Genomic DNA, 23,761 nt, shown 5'->3' on the forward strand with positions numbered 1-23,761 from the left:
CCAAATTTAATATTTTATTACATGATTTTAATATGATTTTATTAGAGCAAGTGTATATTTTTCTTGCTTTATCTTTTTCTTTTGCTTGCTTTTTCTTGTAATTTCACCATTATATAGCACTCACGCTGCAAAAATGGCTTTCTTAGTATTTTTGTCTTGTTTTCAGTAGAAATCTAAAAACTCTTAAATCAAGATGTATTTTCTTGATAAGCAAAATTACCTAAGAAAATAAGTCTAGTTTTTAGACAAAAAATACACAATTTAAGTGAATTTGTGCTTAAAACAAGCAAAATTGTCTGCCAATGGGGTGAGAAAATTTTGCTTAAATTAAGTGTTTAAGAAAGAAAGAAAACTTATTTTTAGATTTTTTTGGAATATTATTTTGTTGTTGTTTTTTTGGCACAAATGTACTTAAATTGTATGTTTTTGTCTATAAACTAGACTTATTTTTTTAGGTCAAGGTCATCTTAAGAATTTTTAGAGATTTTTTACTGAAAACAAGACAAAAATACTAAGTTAGAAAGTCATTTTTTGCAGTGCACACTGCAAAAAATTATTGTCAAGAAAACAATTCTTAGTATTTTTGTCTTGTTTTCAGTAAAAATATCACAAAACAACCCTAGAAAATAAGTCTAGTTTTTAGACCCAAAATATCAAATTTAAGTGATTTTGTGCATAAAACAAGCCATTGGCAGATTTTTTTGCTTGTTTTATGCACAAAATCACAAATTTGATATTTTTGGTCTAAAAACTAGCCTTTTTTCTTGGGTCATTTTTCTCATTAAGAAAAAGCATCTTAATTTAAGAATTTTTAGATATTTTTACTGAAAACAAGACAAAAATACTAAGACATTTTTTTCTTGAAAATTATTTTTTGCAGTGCAGCTATACTTTATGCTATATATACACCTTGCAATATGTCCTATTTGTGAAGAGGGACACTCATAAAAATAATTTATCAAACTGTTTAATGCAACAAAATAGATTTGTGACCTGCTGCAAATAATAAAGAAAATTAGAAGAAAAGAGACACATCTAGGCATCACAACTATGTTTTATTGTAAAATTTACAATAAAAAGGTTACATAGCTCATAGTTGTAGAAGCATGAAAAAGTTGTTCTTCCCAAAATGCACTGATAAATAAATCTGCACCCTGACACAACCTTCTTTTTGGGCTTTTTTTAAGAAAATCATCTACTATATACATGTAGATAACCCCAAAAATGCAATGTCAAACTAAAGATGAAACATGAAACATAAGTGCAAAAAGAAACCATGCCTGAATAGGCCATGCCTCATTTTAAGAGAAGTTTAACGTTTAAGCTCATTTACACATTTACATATGGCATGTAATATCTGCTTTAAGAGTAAATGCTGCCTTTATCAGCCAATCGATGTATGTTAAGACCTCATACATGTTAGCTTGTAACAAAGAACAACATTTCCTTTTATTTCCAATACTTCTGTGTTCTGAAGTATATATTAGTTAAGTGTTGTAACAATATATATTTATTATAAACTTGCAGTCAGTGGAAAAAGTTATGTATGAGCAACACAAACCACCCATCTGCTTATAAAACACTTTTGAAACGAAGCATTTAAGACTTTTGTCTGTGGTAATTGGAATGCATGACAGAAATCTTCATTTGCTTAAAGAATAATGATGTAAACACAAGGAATGATCAACATCAGAAAAATATAAGTAGGTTATGATATGAAAGTTATAACAAATCAGGTGTTTAACCAGTCATGTTTGCTTTTGGTCCTTTTTAAATCCAGTGCACATTTTCAAATCCATTTTAAGGTGCCTTTATCCTTAATTCAGGCACTCAAAGTTTTTCCGGTTTATTCATCTTTTACAGTTTGTGTGGGTTCACCCATCTGTACGTTCCCTCGTAGCGGAAGCCCACCTTCTTCACCAGCTCATCTGCCTCTAGAGGTCCACGGCTAGGAAACGCAGATCCAGAAAGAACGTTATGCTAACATTACATGATTGAAAATTATTTCCTAAAATTAACTGTGTGTTACCTTCCGTATTTATATGGGATGGGTGGTGTTTTCTCCCGCTCTATCTGATGAAGAAGAGGAGTGAAGATTCTCCACGCTTCCCTCAACTCATCGCTGAAATAAAAAAGAAATGAATTTATGCATTTGCTTAAACACTTTATCCAAAGTGACTTACAGTGCATTTAAGCTGTATATTGTAATCAGTATATGCGTTTCCTGGGAATCAATCCCACATTTTGTGCTGTTAACGCAATGCTATACCAGCTGAGCAGCAAGAAATCAAGCCAATAACCAGGATGCCACTTTTGCATTTATAAGCATTTATGCAGTTCGACTCACCTCCGTACAAAATGCATCTGACTGCCACAGAACACGTCCAAAATCAGACGTTCATATGCATCAGGCAGCTTAACGTCCTAAAAAACGGAGATCAGAAAGACATCAGGTGCAGAATTTAAATTTCCTTCCCTACAAAAGTCCCAACAAATGATCTATTAATCCTGGAGCGAGTGGGCGATTACCTTGTATCTGCTGTGATAGGTCAGGTCCAGCTCAGTCTCTTCAGGGCTGAAATAAACTCCAGGCTTCTTGCTCATCATCTTGGCGTAGATGGCCTCGTTGGGCTGCACGCGCACCACCAACTCGTTCCGTCTGCACTGTTCATTAAAGATGTCTCCAGGAACATCAGAAAACTGTAAGCGAACCTCTGCTTTCCTCTCGTTCAGAGCCTTCCCACACCTGAGGATGAAGGGAACACCTGGAGAGAAAATGATGCAACAGTCCTGTTACGGCAAACATTTAAAAGGAAACCTCTATAGACTTTAGTTCAGGTCACAACCTGTTATATAAGTAACAACAGGTTAACTTCAGAACCAACAAGGTCATGACTATGTATATTTCTTTAAACATTTAAGTGTAGATGTAAAAACTCTTACCATCCCAGCGTTCATTCTTCACATAAAGGACCGCTGTTGCAAACGTGGCCTGGGTGGAGCCTTTGGGGACAGTTGGATCATCCAAGTAACCCTGTTTAGCTTCTCCCTCTCCTTCAGGGTCTCCCACATACTGACCCAAGACCACATCTGAGAGAGAGACCGGTTCAATGCACTTCAGCACCTTTACCTGTAGGGGGCAACAAAGAGCATTTCAAAACAGAGCTAGGAAAGGCTAGGAAGGTCTATGGTACCCAATGAGAGTCATTCATTATTTTACTTATTCATCCACTATACATTACATATCGCTATATATTATAGTACCGCTTATTTTTTTTAAAGCATCCACCAGCAGGTGCTAACCGGCCAAACGCTGTTCCTTTGGGCTTCATCCAATGAGCATCAGAATTACCATTACAATAATCTAACAATCAATTCTTGTATTAATTCAATTTTTCACACTACCCCCAAATATAACCCTAGAGACCCTTAGTAATTTAAGGACATTAATGTATTTTTTACAAAAACAATACTGGTGTGTATCTTGAGACAAAACAATAGCAATGATGTATTTTAGTTATGTCAGTTTAAGCTGTTTTTAGTTAAGACAACTCAAATATGCGTTTCAGTCTGGGACTAGACTTAATCCCCGTCCTGGAAACCACCCCTTATGGACTTTTAATGGTAATGATTAACCAGAAGAAAGTGGCATTGACTGAAAATGCTGTATTTATATTTGCCATACTTTAGTCTCTAGTTAAATTTAGCATCATTCAGATAAGAGTCAGATGAGTGCTGCCAGGGATGAAAGTTCATTGGCCGAATGGTTCATTACCTTCTCATCTCGAACATCATCAGAGCTTGTGGATGCTGGCTTCTCCATGGCAACAAGAGAGAGCATCTGAAGCATGTGGTTCTGCATCACATCTCTGGATACAGAAAAGAGCTCCATTCATTTACAAATCAGATTGGAATATAAAAATCCACTCAGCTTTTGCATGGAAAACAATCCAAGCACAATGTTTTGGCATTGAGGAGTACAATATGAAGTATGAGATAACGATCACTTTTTTAAATGTAATAAAATGTTTTTAATTACAAATGAAACTATCAGAATAAAGTAAAAAAAAAATGTGACAAAAATGTGAAAACATGAAAAAATATTCTACATAATATAAAGAGCATTCTGTGAAAATATAATCTTAATATCTTTATCATCTCATGTCCAAGATTGAAATCAATGAGTGAAATCAAACTTTGATGCTCCTAACCTCATATGCAAAGTGAATTCATTTTACTTTTACAGAACACACCACTTCAAAACATCTTGAACTTACCGAATTATCCCAAAATCATCAAAATATCCTCCACGTCCCTGGGTTCCAAACGGCTCTTTGAAGGTCAGGACCACACATGCCAGACTGTCCCGGTTCCAAATAGGACCAAATATCCGGTTTCCAAACCTGTGATGGTTTAGAAAAACAGAATCATTATGGACATGCAATGGAGCAAGAGCTTCCTGATGGAGTTGAACCCTAATTATTCAGAAATGACAACTGTGCCTGACAGCCAGAGAAAAGCAGAAGCTGCGTCCGAAAATCGCATACTCTCAAGTAGGTACTTATTTTGAATAAGTAAAGATTGAAGGGCTCAAAAACGTATTTACTAGGGGTGTAAGAAAATATTGTCACATGCGAGTATTGTGATATTGCGTTTGGCAATAGTGTAGTGATAAAAAAAAAGCAAAATCGTTTTTATTTTTTAAGATTCATGGCAATGGTTTCGTTCGTCAAAATAACATGCTGACCAGTAGATAGCATTCTTCTTATCTCTGAACTTAAACTTGACAGGAAGTACTAGCATAAGGGCACGCCACAAATATTTTTGCTAAGGTTTGCATATGGTGTGTGTTCTTAAAGGACAAGTTCGGTATTTTAGACTTAAAGCCCTGTTTTCAGATTGTTTATGGTGAAATAGAATGGTTTTGACTGAAATTTCGACATTTGCGGGTGCCCTGAGAATTTTCGCATGTTTGTGTTTCAGCTCAGACCTCTACAATGGGTTTAATGGTGCACTGGAACAATCCTTCCTAAAATCCATTAAACTTTCGTTTACAAAGACGTGAAACTCACCGAGTGGTCAGGGGTGTTCACTGATATGCTCACACAAAAATCGCTGCAAAAGATGCTTTCCAACAGCTGTTTTAGCATTCGTTGTTAACTTGTGGACCTATTTTTCCAAACGCCTCACACCCGTACATTCTTCCGCTTAGAGCTTGAATAATAGACACTCCAGCCCAGGTGGTGGCGCTAATCTGCTAAATAAAATTGGCAATTTTTGCCAATTGCAAGAATAGAAACAAAGTTCCCGGCGCGGAGTAATACCGTACCTCACAGGACACCTAATACAAGTCCATGGAGCTGGTAAAAACTACGATAAAACCTGTTGGAATGCGTATTTTGGAGTGATTTTTGTGTGAGCATACCAGTGAACACCCCTGACCACTCGGTGAGTTTCACGACTTTGTAAACGAAAGTTTAATGCATTTTAGGAAGGATTGTTCCAGTGCACCATTAAACCCATTGTAGAGGTCTGAGCTGAAACACAAACACGCGAAAATTCTCAGGGCAGCCGAAAATGTCGAAATTTCAGTCAAAACCATTCTATTTCACCATAAACAATCTGAAAACAGGGCTTTAAGTCTAAAATACCGAACTTGTCCTTTAATGAAAGCGGTCCTAAAATATTATCCTATTATATATCTCAAATAGGAAATATAACATGTCGCCTAGATTTACAGTATCACAAAGTATTGTAACCCTGTATCATGACACATATCGTATTGCCAATACACAGCCCTAGTATTTACTTATATATATATATATATATATATATATATATATATAAATCTGGGCATACTACATTTGCCACATTGTCAGTAGGGGCATTTCCATAAAAGATTTGAGCAAAACGTTAGCGTTATTTCCTAAATGTTAACAAAAAACTATTGCGTAATGATGGTGTTTAAATTAGCCAATGTATGAAACTAAAACGTAATTTTATTCTCTCGTGATAAATTATTCCAAAAACTCTGCAATAGTTTACAGAGCAGTTGAGTCGCGCTTACGTTTTTTTTATGTCACGCACATGTCGGTTCTTGAAACGTGCATAAACTCGACCACCCTTCTTCTGACTGACTTGTCCTCCAATCAAAAATATGCGCCATATTTAAAAAATGAGGGGTGTAAGATAATATCGATACATGTGAGTATTGTGATAGTTTGTTTGGCAATACTGTATCAATTCTTAAATATGTATTTATTTTTTAAGATTTATGGCAGTTGTTTCACTTGGAGTTTACATCCCGACCAATAGATAGCATACTTAAACAGTGACAGGAAGTACAAACATAGTACAAAATTTTGGTTTGCAAAATAGGTGGTGTGTTTTTAAAGACCGCTTTCCTTAAATTTCATCCTATTATATTCCCAAAATAAAAAGATCCCAAAATATTGCTCGCTTTACAGCATCGCAATGTATCGCACAAGGGTGCACCGCAACCCCTGCATCGTGAGAAGTTTTATCGGATTCTTGCCGATTCACAGGCTTACAGGTGACCTGTTAATGAGGAAAAAACTTTGCAGTTTTGCCATATATTCCTTAGCCTAAAAAAAACATATATTTTTTTGCGATTTAGAAGTTTATGCAAAATTGCCATGTTTCCATTGGATTTTCAATTCACGCAATTTTAAGGGTAATGGAAATGCCATCATGTAAGCTACCAGCATCAGTTGCATCCCATCATCTCCATTCACAAATCCTTTCCCATGGCCTCATGGGATAGCAAAAATTGTCCATCTAATGCCCACTTCAAAATCCAGCCTGAAATAGTCAGCCATCTGGGTACTTTTCGCAGTTGAGTACTGTGAATTCGGACTTACTTTTTTTGTCACATTCAGTTTTACGGCTACTACATAGTAGGAAAGTATGCGGTTTCGGATGCTGCCAGGGAGACGGAAATAATCATACCTGAGAACCATAAGATTCTGGACCATCTCTTTGCCTAGGTAATGATCTATGCGATAAATCTGATCCTCAGTGAAGAGAGAAGAGAGATGACTGGATAACTGCTCTGAGCTCTGAAGGTCACGTCCAAACGGCTTCTCCACGATGATCCTGTTCCAGCCCCTGACAATCAAACAAATAAGAAACATGATGCTTTTTTTAAATATATGATGCCTTTGCTATACATTTTTAATTTGTGTAGATCTTCAACTAGATTTTATATTTTTAATGCCTTACAAAACCTGCCAGCACAATAGTTTCAATTGGCCTGACAGTTTTCTAAGGTGTTGCTAGGGCGTTTTTAAAGGAAATAATCACTTCATGAAACAAACGCATGTGTTTGCTACTCACTTGGTGCTCATGCAGTGATGCTTGATGTTCTCGGTGACATCATGGTAGACGCTGGGCGGCAGGGCCAGGTAGAAGAGGCGATTGGCTCCAGCCCCTCCCGGTATCGACATCAGGTGTGTGTTCAGGTTGGCGAAAGAAGATCCATCCACATACTTTCCACTGATGTACGAATTTCGACTGAAGAATGCAGAAAGCCGCTCTGCCTCAGAGTCAACTGCCTAAAAACCAAAAAGTAAGAGATTAACACATGTGTCTTACATGGGCGAAACCACACATGGAGAAAGCTCAGACCTTCATGTAGGGCATAGAGGCGGTGCGAATGGAGTCCACAGTGAGTTCAGAACGAGCGAAGCCCACGAAATACGTCTGTTCGGGGAGCAAACCATCTCTGAACAACCACCTACCAGAGGAAAAGATATCACGTCAGCATAAAGACTAAATTTCCGAGTGAATAAAAACAAGACCCAGTTAAAGCACTTACCATAATGTTGGGTAAATTTTCTTTTTGGCCAGATCCCCCTATGACAAGAGAACATTTATTTTATTGCTGTCTGCACATGAAGTTTATCACTGGCCTGAAACATTTTTTGCACTATTAGCGGTTGCTGTCATAGAGGCCTATGATGCACAAAAATGCCATTGAGATCACAAGGTTTTATAACACAGCCAGTTCAGAAATTAGCACGATAGCAGATACATAATGAAGACACTTTAGATGTTGAATGCAAAACAACAGCCAAATGCTGTATTACACAGAATACTATATTACACAACTTTACTTAAGCAAGCACAACACGACTCAACGGTCTCATTGACCTGCTTCAATAGATCTGCTCCACGCCCATTGTGACACATGACTAATGCATTGTATACAGTTAAACAGCCCTATTCGGTTTAAGCCGAGCTGTGTCAAACTGGGAGTGTCCCGTATCAAGAGATACTGTATGTAATATGGGGTTATATAATCTATTAGACATATTATATAATAGACATGTAATCTATTAGAAAATCAGCTGCTAAGGTTAAAAGCTCTGTGTAAGTATGACTTGACAAAAACCCATGCACATACCTCAGGGCTTAGTAACCTTCAGCATGTATAATCCATCATAATCACAGTAAAGCAAACACAAACGAGATAAACCACATGTATTTGTTCGGCTGCAATGTTTCTGAAGGGAAGGGATGTACTTTTGCTTGTAAATGAGGAAAGTGTATCTGTGGTAAGTGAGGTAAGCGTTTATCATTGCTTAAATGGAACGAAAAAATTACTATTTTATTATAGACGGTTTCATCGAAGTGAACTTCCGATTTATATCTATTTATCGGTCTGGCTAGTGGCTAAACTGATCTCTGAAACAAAAAATAAAAATGTTGGAAATAAATTTTTTTGGTTTGCTAAACACGAGGGGAGACGACGGGCATGGATCAAAACTGTGTGAAGAGGTTTGGACATGCAAGAAATCAAGGATCTGTAACGTAAGCAAACATTGTATACATTAATTTTACACAGTAACATTAGCTCAGTGTAATAGCTGATTTACGTTAGATATCATATATGAACAAAGGTATTTACTGGTCATTTATTTTCCTTGTTATCAGAAAAAAAACTACTGCAAAATGACACTGTTGTTATTGATTCTATCTGGAAGTCTACCGCAAATTGTGTTTAGTCTGCAAAAGCTGTTTGTTTATGTTGTTGTTGTCGTCTATACACCCTCACATAATTTTAAGCCAGTATGGGTGTTTTGTCCTATGTGAAACACAATAGGTGATATTTTGCATGTATAATTGCCCCAAATAAATAAATGACAACATTATAAAAGTAGTGCAATATTCTGTCTTTTAAAATCTTGTGGGGAAAATACCAAAATGTAGTTACTCAGTCTCTAACAGATGTGTGTGTGGTAAAGTTAAGAGATTTCATATTAGCCTCACCTCATTTAACCCATTATTTCAAAATAACCATTTCACAAGACAGTTAATGATCAGACATATGAGGTGATGTTGCGAGCAGCTGCACGCACACACACACACACACACACACACACACGCACACAAAGACAGACAGAGAGGAAACACGCAAATGCACACGCACACATACGGACGTAGTAGCAAACGTGGGCAGACACGCACACGCAGACACACACTCAGGCATACATGGTTTACAGCAGGGATGGGCAACTTTGGTCCTGGAGGGCCGGTGTCCAGCAGAGTTTAGCTCCAACCATAATTAAACACACCTGAAGCAGCCAATTAATATCTTACTTGGCATACTAGAAACTTATAGGCAGGTGTGCTGAGGCAAGTTGGAGCTAAACTCTGCAGGACACCGGCCCTCCAGGACCGAAGTTGCCCATGCCTGGTTAACAGGGACAACCCAATGCACGCAATGCATTTTATACTGTACACAATGCATATTCTATACCCTTAACCTACACAAGTCCCTAACCCCAACCATCATAAAAACCTGTTGGCAGTCTTTAATCTATAAAAAGGTACCACTTACTAAATAGCATTTAGTATGTTTTTTAAGTCGTTCAGTTTACGGGACACTTCCCGTTTCCATGTAAACCATGTTTATTATAGTATATATCATTATACACTGTTCATGTCCCCGTAAACCACACACACAAACACACCCCATCCCTTTCACCTTCTATTCACACCCGCTGAATGAAAATTGCTGAAGGTGCGTGATATAGCATAATCCAGTTAACTCGCATTGCTACTAGTTAAAAAACCATCTGCTGAAAGCCACAGACTTTGTAACAAAGCTCAATTCATAAAGCGGTTGTGTAAACTCGGACTAATATAAAAGGAATAATAAAAGAAAACAAGGAACAGGGAAAAGCTAGCTTAAGAAAGGAGGAAGCAATGTATTTCCTCTATATTGAGGAATCCACCCATCTCTGTGTTATTATTGAAACAACACATTTTGTGTTACTTTTAACACAACTTGTGTTATATTTTAACACAAAATCAACACGAGATGACACATAATGTGTTCAAATTAGCTTAACGCACAAAGATGTGTTAATCCTTTCTAAGAGTGTAATAACCTTTGTGCACCTTTTCACCTCTTGTCTACCAGCATTTACTGTAAATCTAGTTTTCCTTATTCAGATGCCAAATCCTCAAGGCAGACCAGACATGACTTTTATCATCAGTAGCCAATCAGAGAATGGCCACATGCGCCCATAGCCAATCACCTTTCAAGGCCATGAACTGAACAGTTAAATTTCTCAACTACCCAGTGCTGTTTGGATGACAAATCTTAGACCTTGATATGGTTTTTCACTGGTTGCATAATCTTAGTTGTGCTTCCTTATAAAAAAAAACATCAAGGCCATTTGACCAATTTAGCATAATCTGAGACTTCTTTCCTTCACTGGAGTAGCAGTTAAAGGTCATGGTATGAAGTTGTAAGGAAAGTGTACATAGCAACATTACTTATTCAACCATCAGGCACTAACAAAATATCAATAGATGACAAGTCCCTAAAAACATATTAATGCAAAACAGTCCAAATAGAGTGACAGACATAATGTAAAACATTATTTCAAACACCCACTCACCGAAGCGCCCATGATGATGAAGATATGCACATCCTTCTGATGAAACTCAACATCTTCATGCAGTTCTTTCCTCAGCTGTCCAAACACTTCGGAGCGGGAGAGGGGAAGGCTACTCATCTTATCTAAGAAAAGATCAACCTCTTATGTCAAACCACCAGACATATTAAATAAACACAATTTAATTTCAAGATAAAAGTGACTAAATAAGCTCTGCAAACTTTGGCACACACATTGACAATACACAAAGGAGAACTTTCAATGAGACTGCGGCAGTCACATACAGTAGGGAAACAAAAACATTGGCATAAATGTTTACAGACGATACACAGTAGGCTATATGCTATGACAACAAAGAACGCAGAATGACAAAGCAACCATCGAAAACACAAAATCCTGAATATAAACATGTGAACTAACAAATAGCATACAAATTAATTTAGCATATGAATATAGCATACAAAAGAAACACTACTCATTGCTTATTACGCAATTCTTGTTTTATTTTTAGTTCTCATGATACACTATTATATGACTATTATAGGAACTGTAAGGTTATTATGACATTAAAAAAATTTATTGTGGACATGTTATTAGTTTATTATCCTATAAAATGATCACAAATTTCTAATAATGCAAGAGTCACTCCTATGTTTAAACACGCAGTAGTGATTGTGGCTGCTCTGATATTTCTTTTCAAATAAATGAAAACATATGCGCAATTCAAAGACATTAACAATGACTACACATGCTACATAACGACAATACGTGTGTTCGACTTAATGCGGAACTTGGCACAGTTATCGACGAGTGACATCGGCGTACCGCGAGAGCGAATCAAAAGTTTTGCTTTCATATCGCTCTCGCGTTACTGTGATGTCATAGGCCGAACACTCTGCGCAATGTTGCATGAAGTCGAGTACAGTTATACTGGGATGTTATTAAACAACACACAGTCATACCACTCTGATCGGGGACCGTATCGTGTGCTCTCTCTGTGACAGAGGACAGGTGCATAAACATCAATATTCAGATGCTACAATCTGTTAACACAAAAACACAACCTCCAACGACCCACGCTCCTAAAATTACTATAATGTTATTAGCAAAATCCCTACATCAAATCCCTTGCAGTATTTACCAGGATTAACATGCTACTTGCCAACACGCTGACCACATTTTAGACAACAACCCTCTCTGATTTTATGAAATGCATATATTATATATAGCTAGGTTCTTGTTTACGCGCAGATTCACACAAACATATAAAAGCCTAACCACATAACTAACGTTAGTCAGTTGTTGTTGGAGATAAAAAGGTGAAACTGAGAGAAAGCAAAAGCTGATGTAGTTACTGTACTATCAAACACACTCATTGGAATAAAAACGTGCTACTTACAGTCAGCGCTCCGTCACAAAAAGGCAAAAAACTGCAGGATTTAACCACACAAAGCTACAAAGACATTTCTTAAACCAGTTCCTTCTTCCCTGTTTAAGCGACGCTACAAAATTCTGTGATTTTATTGGTGTAGGAACTCACCGGCGCTCGCACGACTGCCCATCGCTGCTGGCGTATATGACGTCAACCACACGACTGCTCTCGTGAAAATATGAAGTGGGAGGGGATAGACTGTGTGTGGGAGGGGATTGGAATGTCGTTTCCTGATGATTGACAGTTCAACGCTCCAGTGAAAAACAAACTCACAGCTCTCCGTCCAATGGAGCGGCACATCTTGAAGATAAGCGCGGATAGAAAAAGTTCAATGAAATGTCAGCATGACGTTGCAAGTAATTTTAAAAATAAATCAAGCACTGTTTCGGTGCAACAATTAGCCACATTTACTATATAATATAATTAACTTTTAAAATATATGCATAAAAATCTGAATATTCTATTTTAATTATAGACGATTATAATGCATTAACGCCACCTTGCGTTAAATGGTGTAAATGAAGGTGTTTATATCTAGAGCTCACTTTCTGTTATAACCAGTCATGACACATTGTTTAGTAAAAGACTTTATACTTTATTAAGAATTTCAACAAGTTTTACAATAAATACATCAATTAAATGAATCACAATCACATGCTAATGTTTTCTTTAAACCTTGGTGAATAAACAAATTCAGGAAACAAAACTTTCAACATTGTTTGAAATAGTGCTTTCCGTAAATGTTCAATGCACAAAAAATATTAAGTGTTACTAAAAGTATGCAAACATTCAACACTGGTATTATTGCATCAAATCAAGTCCTCAATTATGAAATGTAACAAGACACGCTAATGTAATGCACATTACATGCTAATTTAAATGTACATTAGTGCAAAAGAATGATGCAATGTTTGTGCAACTATGCATTGGTCAGTAATTTTTCAATCCTGTTTTGTGCAATCATTTCAGACACAAGTGAGGTAATCCGATGAGCTCAAATTAAATTAACTTTCAGATCAGCTGAAGGCCCATTGCTGATAAACATCAGGTGGGTTACAGCTCTTCATGACGACATTGCCATTCTGCACCATTAAACATTTATTAAACAAAACATTGTGGAGAAGATATATCTGCAAACAATTACAAACATACAAAAAGTAAGATGCATATTAAATGTCAAATTTTTGTCAAAATGAACGATATCTATATAAAAAAAAGGTTTGGATGCTGGGATATACAACATACTGTACCTTTGGTAAGGTGAGAATAAGGCTCCATATCTGCTGTGGAGCTGGATCTGTTCCAACACCCTTAAAGTTGCACGGCTCTACCCGCACGGGTTCAGGCTCGATCGTCGCATGCAGACACAGCTGCTTATTAATATTGTGCCTTAGCTCCTGATGTGACGTGTACTCAAAATACTACAAAGGAACAAGAAAAAACATAGGTGGCTGTCAAATAAGAAAAAATTTAAATTTATTAAATTCTGCGGACTGCGGTATACTTCTGTGTGATTGCAAAATTTTCATCAATCAGAGGATGAAATCAGCAGTCATTAAAGTACCTGATTTATTCCCATGTTGTGACAAGGAAATAAAATCACAGACTTCCCTCCAGGATTCTTCTCACCGATATCAAGACAACTGCTTGTGGCAATGTTCTGTAACTATATGCAAAAATAATAAAACACTGTGCTAATATTTGGATAGTATTGCAATAAATATCAAATGACAAGGCTTCATTACCGATCCAAACATCACAGGATTTAAATCGGGCACAAATGCCTCAGAGTAAATGTTTTCCAGATACCAAGAGAAATTTTTGCAGTGCAGTTCCTCTTTGAGTTTCAGGCGCTCGCTAATGTCCCCATACGATTTCTATGCTCCTCGAAGGTAAGAATAAAAAGACATGAGCTGTATACATTTTAGTTAGATTTTAGACTATGTATAGCTAGATTAAAAAGGAAAGCATAACAGATTTGATCGATTTATTTCACCTCTTTTGCAATGGTGGCCGCTTTCTTATTTCTGTTGTAAAAAATCTTCTTGTAGTCGTCCATCCAGACTTCAGCGAGGCGAACCTGGTTGCGCATAATGACATACAAACCTTTCGGAAAGGGATGGGGATTTTTGGTGCGAAATATATGGCCGACCACAGAACAGGGAATGATCTCCAGACTTCCACCACACAACCATACCTGCAAGAATACAAAATAAAACCAGATTTAGTTTAAATTGGGGTATAAGGAGTATTTATTTCTGCATTATAAGTAGATTTTTGATTTCAGATAAATATTTTACAGAGACCATTACAAACTATAGTCTAAACATCAAATATGTTAGCCAATCAGAAAACTTAGAGGCACTTCTCACCCCAAATTATGTTTATTTGGGGTGGGGCTACCTTTTTGTTCAAACAATGGAAGACAGGTGGCATATTTGGCAAACCCTTTCAGAGGATCAAAGTCATGGGACTTACCCTAAAAGCCATTTCTATGTTCTCTCCTCCCCAAAATTCCATCTTGTCATCATAAGTACCGATGTGTTCGAAGAACTGCTTGTAAATGGCAAAAAGCCCACCAGCAAAGGCTGGTGTCCTAAACAAAATATTTAAAACATTATATAAAGAGCTGGTTGATGTCTCATGAGAAGCAGTAATATAAACACACTTTATGTTAAGTGTGTGAATAAAGAGTTGTGTATTTGTAAATCATTTGCCTGACAGGATGTGTCTCATCTTTGCGTTTCAATCTCTCGTGTTCTGGTATGGTCTCCCAACCAAAATTCAGGACCCAGTTAAAGTTCCCACGGGACTGTGTACGGCCCGAGGGCGCCGGCTTCATAAACTGTAAATTGTTGTTGTTGATAACAGCGATGTTTGGACTCACGACTGTGGTAGGTTCCTGAACTAACCGAGCCAACAAAGGTTCCAACCAACCATAAAAACATTCACCTGAGAAACACACAGACAATATCAGGGTATGTAATGAACCGAACATTGTAAAAATCTGAAAAGATGATGACTAATGTTTCAAAAATAGACTTTCATGTTACTACTGTCAGTCTATCTCCTTTACATTTTTTTAAAAAGTGACACTGAAAGGCATACAGTCTTGTTCAAAATAATAGCAGTACAATGTGACTAACCAGAATAATCAAGGTTTTTAGTATATTTTTTTTATTGCTACGTGGCAAACAAGTTACCAGTAGGTTCAGTAGATTCTCAGAAAACAAATGAGACCCAGCATTCATGATATGCACGCTCTTAAGGCTGTGCAATTGGGCAATTAGTTGAATTAGTTGAAAGGGGTGTGTTCAAAAAAATAGCAGTGTGGCATTCAATCACTGAGATCATTATTTTTGTGAAGAAACAGGTGTGAATCAGGTGGCCCCTATTTAAGGATGAAGCCAACACTTGTTGAACATGCATTTGAAAGCTGAGGAAAATGGGTCGTTCAAGACATTGTTCAGAAGAACAGCGTACTTTTATTAAAAAGTTGATTGGAGAGGGGAAAACCTATAAAGAGGTGCAAAATATGATAGGCTGTTCAGCTAAAATGATCTCCAATGCCTTAAAATGGAGAGCAAAACCAGAGAGACGTGGAAGAAAACGGAAGACAACCATCAAAATGGATAGAAGAATAACCAGAATAGCAAAGGCTCAGCCAATGATCACCTCCAGGATGATCAAAGACAGTCTGGAGTTACCTGTAAGTACTGTGACAGTTAGAAGACGTCTGTATGAAGCTAATCTATTTTCAAGAATCCCCGCAAAGTCCCTCTGTTAAAAAAAAGGCATGTGCAGAAGAGGTTACAATTTGCCAAAGAACACATCAACTGGCCTAAAGAGAAATGGAGGAACATTTTGTGGACTGATGAGAGTAAAATTGTTCTTTTTGGGTCCAAGGGCCACAGGCAGTTTGTGAGACGACCCCCAAACTCTGAATTCAAGCCACAGTACACAGTGAAGACAGTGAAGCATGGAGGTGCAAGCATCATGATATGGGCATGTTTCTCCTACTATGGTGTTGGGCCTATTTATCGCATACTAGGGATCATGGATCAGTTTGCATATGTTAAAATACTTGAAGAGGTCATGTTGCCCTATGCTGAAGAGGACATGCCCTTGAAATGGTTGTTTCAACAAGACAATGACCCAAAACACACTAGTAAACGGGCAAAGTCTTGGTTCCAAACCAACAAAATTAATGTTATGGAGTGGCCAGCCCAATCTCCAGACCTTAATCCAATTGAGAACTTGTGGGGTGATATCAAAAATGCTGTTTCTGAAGCAAAACCAAGAAATGTGAATGAATTGTGGAATGTTGTTAAAGAATCATGGAGTGGAATAACAGCTGAGAGGTGCCACAAGTTGGTTGACTCCATGCCACACAGATGTCAAGCAGTTTTAAAAAACTGTGGTCATACAACTAAATATTAGTTTAGTGATTCACAGGATTGCTAAATCCCAGGAAAAAAAAAATGTTTGTACAAAATAGTTTTGAGTTTGTACAGTCAAAGGTAGACACTGCAATTTTTTTGAACACACCCCTTTCAACTAATTGCCCAATTGCACAGCCTTAAGAGCGTGCATATCATGAATGCTGGGTCTTGTTTGTTTTCTGAGAATCTACTGAACCTACTGGTAACTTGTTTGCCACGTAGCAATAAAAAATATACTAAAAACCTTGATTATTCTGGTTAGTCACATTGTGCTGCTATTATTTTGAACAATACTGTACATTATGTGATATCTTGTGCATACGTTTATGCTTTTATAATGGTCAATCTTTAACTGAAGCACCAGACCTTGTGGTCTTATTTTGAAAGCCCAAGCTGATATTTAATCTGAAAGTCTAGATGTATGGAATGAAAGTCATGGATTTCTGTCAAGTTCCCAGCAAGCAATAGCAGTCAATTTACTGTCTAGGTCAGTGGTGGATATTTCTTGTCCTGGAGTGCCACTGTCCTGCAAAGTTTAGCTCCAACCATTGGCGGCTACATGCATATAGTCTGTCATGTGTGTCATGTTTCGGCGCGTCATGTAAACTTATGTGCATAACGTGTGATGTCAAAATACGAGCCTGCTGCAGATGCTTCGAAGGGGTTTATGATAAAAGAGATGCTCGCGTTTGCTAGATTCTCGCTTAATCTCATGTCTAATCAGAGTTTAGTGTTAAATTAGTGTCTTGCGAGTATTTTGTGAACACGAGTGTCTCTTTTATCATAAATCATTTTGACGCGTGTGCAGCAGGCTCGTATTTTGACAAAACACATGATATACATAAGTTTACATGACGCAACAAACACATATTTTGAAATTACGAGAAACACACAACACTACGAACACTTATTTTGAATTCACGCCCCTCGGAAGAGAAGTCACAGGCCACTACTGGCTTCAACGCTAATCAAACAAACCCCCTAGGACCAGGAATGTCCACCCCTGGTCTAGGTTAACTATAGACCCAATATAATCCGGCTATGAGTAACCCACTTCTAGCCAAAATAAACTTGAATTTGGTTACATGCTGTTTTTGCCTAAATAGCGTGATGTATGATCGGGTGATTCTCACGAAATTAGAGTTAAGAGGTGTCATGAAACATTTTGATAAAAAAGTAAGAGTATCAAAATAAGAAGCATACGGTTACATACAAACCAATTTTGTTGGTTTTTCACATTTAAGGGGAAAATTTTCATTACCGCAATGACTGGATTTGGGTTCTTTGACATGGAAATATGTATAAAAAAAAAAAAGCTTCAGTGCATGTTATACTATAAACATTTACAGTAATGAAACATGTGGTATTTGGTGATAATTGGTAAATGTGGAGACAACAATAAGGAATATAAATGTCTTTAAGACCAATTTTCTCATCCTCCACAACAGTTTTCAAACATTGTTTAATCCCTCAAGGAACTAACATTTAAAAAAAATGTTGGAAGGGACATAATGACTGTGACACTCAAGATGGCTACCAGGTAAGCAGTTCTTATTTTTTCTTTCCAGATAAAAGTTAAAATTTAGTTTACTCAAAACTTTTTTTTCTCATTACCGAAACATGAGTTTGTAAATGCATAATTAATGTAATATCATGTTGCGGTACTGATAATTTTTGATAATGATAATCTAAAAAATGTAAATAATTCCATAGGAAATATTTTTTAAATCCTCTAAAAATAATGGTTATAGTAAATTCAGACCTTAATCTGAAAAAATTGGTTTCAAGGGGTTTTTTAAAAATTCTGATGCTGGACACCTCCTAAATCTGGATTTTGTGAGAATCACCCGATCAGGTAAGCAAAGTAAACAATTATTACAAGGTGTTTGGTTTAATTCATCTAGTTGCTTATAGGGCATTTTATTTATTTATTTTATTATTATATATATTTATATATTTTTTGGTCATGATTAGACATTTACTAAAGTCAATTTTTGCCTTGATTTGGACATGAAAGTACAGAGTGGGGAGAGGGGTATGGGATCAGCAAAGGACTCGAGCCGAGATTGAAACTTGGGTCACCGAAAGTGCATTTGCACCACATGTCCCACCACACCATCGGCTCCTACAGACGTTTATTTAAATTAAACTGACATCCCAAATTTTGCCTTGTTTTAGCCTAGACCTCTGGGCTGTGTGTGGACGCCTATTAGATGTCTTTTGCTGGGGTGCTTTACGATTTAATTTCTACTCACAGTGAGAATCCAGAAAGACAAGCACCTCTCCTCCAGCCTCCCGTGCACCCAACAGTCTAGCAGCGATAAGACCTCTCCTCTTATGCTGTCGCAGAACACGCACAATACCAAAATTCTGGACGTACTGGTCTAATGGGGCTTTTAGATGATCTGCAGAAAAAAGGCTACTTTGGAGAACTGGAATTCAAGGTTCACATTGTTTTAACTAGAGCAAGTGTGCTTGCTTGCATAATGTGGTTTCTAGTTTATAGTTTAGCTCATTGATGCATTTTCTGAGGCCCTGCTTTTGAACCCATGCATAAGATTCCCAACCCTAAGTGTCTTAGATATTCTGGTACATACAGTACAGTACATACAGCCCAGGTCCCATCTGAGGTTACGTTTTTAAGGATTCAAGGCATCATTATAGTTTGTAACAATTTATTCATTTCAAAGAAACTCTACTTTGGTTATGATCTACTTTACCAGATTTATACAAAGTACTTTCATTTAACAATAAGACATTTTTACTCACCTTGAGTACTTGCATCATCCACCAGTATAATTTCTTTGAGCAGTACAGCAGGCGACGTATGCAAAACACTGTAAACCGTACGAAGGAGGGTGGACCACGCCTCATTGTGAAACACAATAATCACACTCGTAGTGGGTAACTGCGGACATCGACTGAACTTTTGCTCAATGCATCTTGGAGAAGTAACAAACGTGAATAAGAATGGATCTGGAAATGACCTCCTACTATGGATCTCCCGTTTTTGCCTTGTTATTGATGTCCTCTGGGCAACATTATGCTGACCCCGGGACAACATTTCAATCAAACAATCAAATTTCAGAAAGAATTTTACAGTTTGTTTCAAGTTTAAGCTTACAACCAAGATTAGCTGCATCTAGACCATTATCATTTCCCTTTTATTTTAGGGTTCAGGTATGGTTAGGGTTTAGATTTTATTTTCAAAAATGTTGTCCTTGGGTCAACAAAATATGTCTCTCACTTGCCCTATACTGCTACTCACTCAGGCGGCCTTGTGTCAGCCCCAAGACCACGGTGTATGGATATACGATCACTGGCATATTGGTTGAAGCTGTTCCGAACCAAACCTTCCTGCTGTTCTTTCAGCTCAGCAGGAGTCATCGTGCCAGTAATAAAGGGGTCTCCATCAGCCCCAGGTCCTTTAGGATCTTCAAGAGGTCTTTCTATGTGCGGCTTGAGTTCCTCCGGGCTGTAGAACCCAGAGGGACACTTGACACCTTCAGATAATCCCAAAATCCCTTTATTCATGAGTGGTGCAGTGATATTCATTTTAATGCTGCTTGGATTCCAAACTTCACTGCTTCTGTTTCTTGGCTTTAGGGAAAGACCTTTTAAAAAGCTGGTGGACCTCCACACCCCTGGATCTTGCTGTAATGCCCATAGCATTGAGAGTAAAAGGGTAAGTCCCAAGAAACTTAATTTTACGGGAAGTGCACATGTAGGACTTCTTATGCGCATCCTTAAAAGAAACAAAAGGTCATAATGATCTTAATAATTAATACATTTATTTTATAAACCCATTATTATTGACTTCGTGATTGTGGCATATTTCAGCACATAAACAGCAAATAGGTGATAAAAAATGACAAAAATAAATCTCAGATTCGTATTAATCTTTTAAAAATACACTTTGTTTCAACTTGTTGTGATGTGTTTTTTTATACGAGTACTTCAAGTGATTCACTTGATTCAACCAAAACAATCCAGCTCGAACAATTCACTTTTTACCCCTATTAATTTACCTCAGGTATATGCTTACCTGTATTCAATTGAGTGTTGATTTGTACTTTTCGGTATTATATACACCTTAGATAATATATTTTGTATTAAATGTCGTATTTCATGTCGTATTTCAACAGAGCAGTGTCACGCATGTCAGGTGAACCTCATTCGGTTTATTTCCTCTGCAGGTTAATCTACATAGGTTTGTTCGACTTCATGCGGCGCCGCAAAAACCGACAGTCCGATGACGTAAAAGTACCGCGAGAGCGATTCAAGACATCTCACAAAGTTGTCTAATTTTGACTAGCTCTCGCGGTACTTTGACGTCATCCGCCTGTCAGTACTTGCAGCGCTGAATGAACACACTTCATAATCTGTATGTCAAAACAATCCGGTGTAGCAAAACGTCTGTGTAACCAATAAGTCTGTGTAACACAGGGTCTTCCGTTCTTAAGGCCTGCGATGTGATAAACCGATGTAAATCGCCAACGAGCCGAGGTAAGCACGTGTTACATGAATGGGGGAAGTGGCGTTTCCATGGTAACGAGTAACAGTTCAAACAACGAGTCTTTCTTTCGGTTGTTTTCAGCGCCTGTTCGGTTTTTTCGTAAGTTCTTGATCGGCTGGTAGTTAGTTTTAGGATATGGCATTCTTTGGATTAACATATCTCGGTTATCAAAGTCCTATTGGGGACAGAATGTTATCATCTGCCCAAAACAAACGAGATGTTCGAGGTATGTGCACGCGCGCTGTTCTGACTTTAATGTAAGTTAATATATATTTTTAGCAGGATGTTTTAACGAGCTATGTCAAATGTTTAATATTTTCTTTCAGATGTTTCAGTGTCGCAGAGTCAAGTGGGCAGTCTTCCACCCATCAACACGAAAAGGGCACTGACATACGCTGATCGATGCGGCGGTGGGTACAGTCTGGACCCAGATGCCCATCAGAATCAGGGCCAATACAAACAGATTATTAGACGGGCTCACATAAACAAATGTAAGTTCAGACCAAATTATTAGTTGCATTTTAACTCGCAAAAAATATATATTTTTGTATGAAAACATTCTTGCTCAAACTGAAAAACTAGTACACAAATATTGTATTTACTATTGTTTACATTGTGGTTGTTTTTGGTTTAATTTGTAGTAAAAAAATTGAATGGGGATTTTCACATGGATTATAATAAATTCATGTTTTTTTCGACATATCATAGTACTTAGTTTTTTAAACATGCACTTTTTTGACGTAACGTAAGCCTAACCTTGTACAATTGCGATCATAATGTCCTGTAGAATCTTTGCTTTTTAGTATCTTCTGCATATTTGAATGAATTGTTTGATGTTGAGATTAATCTTTTCACATTAAGGACAATACAAAGACTCATAAGCAACTATTACGATACGATACATACAAACATTCAGTGATGCTTAGGCTATGGTTAGATGTAACAATAATGCTATTGATAACATTTTTCCAATATTTGTAAAATTGGATCACACAAAGTTTGCTAACAAATTGGCTGACAAACAGACAATATATGGGCTCATCGAAGTACATTTTTGCTGTGTTTATCCATAACCTCTTGAGCTCTCATACTCACTTGCATGCAATTGTGGATCACTGAAGCGATGTTGTTTATCCTCTCAGCTCCTAGAGATCTGTATCGTGTACCTTTGACGGACAATCAGCAGTACGGTTGGTGGGTTCCCACCGGTGGCCACAAAAATCAGGAGCCCTGGATTACGATTCGCCGCTTCCCGCACAAAAACAGTGAAATGACAAAGTATGATACATTTTTTACATTCTGCTGGTTTAAGATCTTGAGAAACTATAAGCGTTACTCCCAGGATGTAATGCTTTAATACTTATTTGCCTTTTCTTTTCTTAGGTTTGTAAACCAGATGTCAATGACCCATTCAGACTTCAGCCTGTTTTGATTCCTGGTCTGAGAAACCATCAATACACTGCCTTACATGTATGCCCAACAGACACGCACATACATTGACACTCACTGTTCCTTTTTGCAATCCATGATCCTGCAACACAACCGTCTTATCCCTATCTGTCCAGCAAATCGATAGGAAATGCAATCTCACTCAAAAGAGCAAATACAGACCTAAATCTGCCTCCTTGTGATATCACAGTACTGATGACATCAACCCTGACAAATACTGACATTAATACATTCATATTAATCTTGTGGGATAGCCAGATGACTCTTTCCGTTATGTAAAAAATTTCTCTGAAAATAATTTGTTAACAAAAGCATAACATTCACTACACATACTGTTATCTATGAAAGTGCCATGTTGTTAAAATAATGTACAATGGTTGTCTGTAGATACTGTGTTCAGTATTTTAAGCTAGATAATATTTTTTAGTCAAAACTTGAAACTTTACTTGAAACTTGAGTTAATAAAGTTTTTAATAGCCACCTTCATGTTATGTTCTTTCATTAGCATCACAATCTGACCTAAACTAAATGAAATAACTGATCCAGGATCAGTGGTTAAGTTATCTTAGCAATGGTGATTGCATTACAAACATAAAATGCGTTTGGATGCGGCCACTAAAATATTTACAGTATCTGAGCAAGTTGTATTTTCTTACCCACAACTGGAGGTAGAGTTGCATAAGGTCAAATCAGTTCACATTTTTAAAATTAGGGCTGCATAAAAACTAAACACAACTAATCGTTTGCAGAATAAAAGTTTTTGTTTACATCATATGTGTGTGTGTGTGTGTATAATAATTAGGTGCATATATAAATCCACAAACATGCACATTTATATTACAAAAATATTAACATGTGTATATACATTTTTATATTTATATATAATTTAAATTATATATCAATATGAATACTAAATATATACACTTTTTTTCTTAAAATATATACATGCATGTTTTTTATATATACATAATTGTTATACACAATACACACACAT

The 23,761-nt window shown here is 37.1% G+C and overlaps 3 protein-coding genes across 6 annotated transcripts; 1 reads left to right on the plus strand and 2 right to left on the minus strand.

Moving 5' to 3' along the window:
• Positions 1-1,036: 1,036 nt before the first annotated feature.
• On the minus strand, positions 1,037-12,591 carry g6pd (glucose-6-phosphate dehydrogenase). Of its 3 annotated transcripts, none has more exons than XM_065286345.2 (13): positions 12,469-12,591; positions 10,932-11,053; positions 7,838-7,875; positions 7,648-7,756; positions 7,357-7,574; positions 6,970-7,128; positions 4,278-4,403; positions 3,776-3,869; positions 2,944-3,130; positions 2,530-2,765; positions 2,348-2,424; positions 2,030-2,122; positions 1,037-1,948 (listed from the first exon to the last, which is right to left on the minus strand). In XM_065286345.2, exons 1-13 carry the CDS (start codon positions 12,488-12,490, stop codon positions 1,858-1,860), a joined length of 1,572 nt encoding a protein of 523 aa, XP_065142417.1. In that variant the 5' UTR covers positions 12,491-12,591; the 3' UTR covers positions 1,037-1,857. The 3 variants fall into 3 exon arrangements, with proteins under 3 accessions (XP_065142417.1, XP_065142418.1, XP_065142416.1); XM_065286346.2 differs by lacking the exon at positions 12,469-12,591 and adding an exon at positions 12,328-12,462; XM_065286344.2 differs by lacking the exon at positions 12,469-12,591 and adding an exon at positions 11,891-12,218.
• Positions 12,592-13,044: 453 nt separating this feature from the next.
• LOC135772833 (polypeptide N-acetylgalactosaminyltransferase 6-like) lies at positions 13,045-22,523 on the minus strand. 2 transcript variants are annotated; one of them, XM_065282369.2, is made up of 11 exons: positions 22,414-22,523; positions 20,071-20,547; positions 19,572-19,744; positions 19,058-19,207; positions 15,078-15,312; positions 14,839-14,956; positions 14,357-14,557; positions 14,106-14,237; positions 13,925-14,026; positions 13,611-13,781; positions 13,045-13,490 (listed from the first exon to the last, which is right to left on the minus strand). In XM_065282369.2, exons 2-11 carry the CDS (start codon positions 20,544-20,546, stop codon positions 13,377-13,379), a joined length of 1,872 nt encoding a protein of 623 aa, XP_065138441.2. In that variant the 5' UTR covers position 20,547; positions 22,414-22,523; the 3' UTR covers positions 13,045-13,376. The 2 variants fall into 2 exon arrangements, with proteins under 2 accessions (XP_065138441.2, XP_065142421.1); XM_065286349.2 differs by lacking the exon at positions 22,414-22,523 and adding an exon at positions 20,848-20,979.
• On the plus strand, positions 21,317-23,546 carry LOC141281354 (sperm microtubule inner protein 11). The gene is made up of 4 exons (XM_073813029.1): positions 21,317-21,544; positions 21,645-21,809; positions 22,461-22,596; positions 22,702-23,546. The coding sequence occupies exons 1-4, from the start codon at positions 21,454-21,456 to the stop codon at positions 22,748-22,750; spliced, it is 441 nt and encodes a 146-aa protein (XP_073669130.1). The 5' UTR covers positions 21,317-21,453; the 3' UTR covers positions 22,751-23,546.
• The last annotated feature ends 215 nt before the right edge of the window (positions 23,547-23,761 follow it).

Source organism: Paramisgurnus dabryanus, chromosome 21 (genome assembly GCF_030506205.2).
Source record: "Paramisgurnus dabryanus chromosome 21, PD_genome_1.1, whole genome shotgun sequence".
NCBI classification, from domain to species: domain Eukaryota; kingdom Metazoa; phylum Chordata; class Actinopteri; order Cypriniformes; family Cobitidae; genus Paramisgurnus; species Paramisgurnus dabryanus.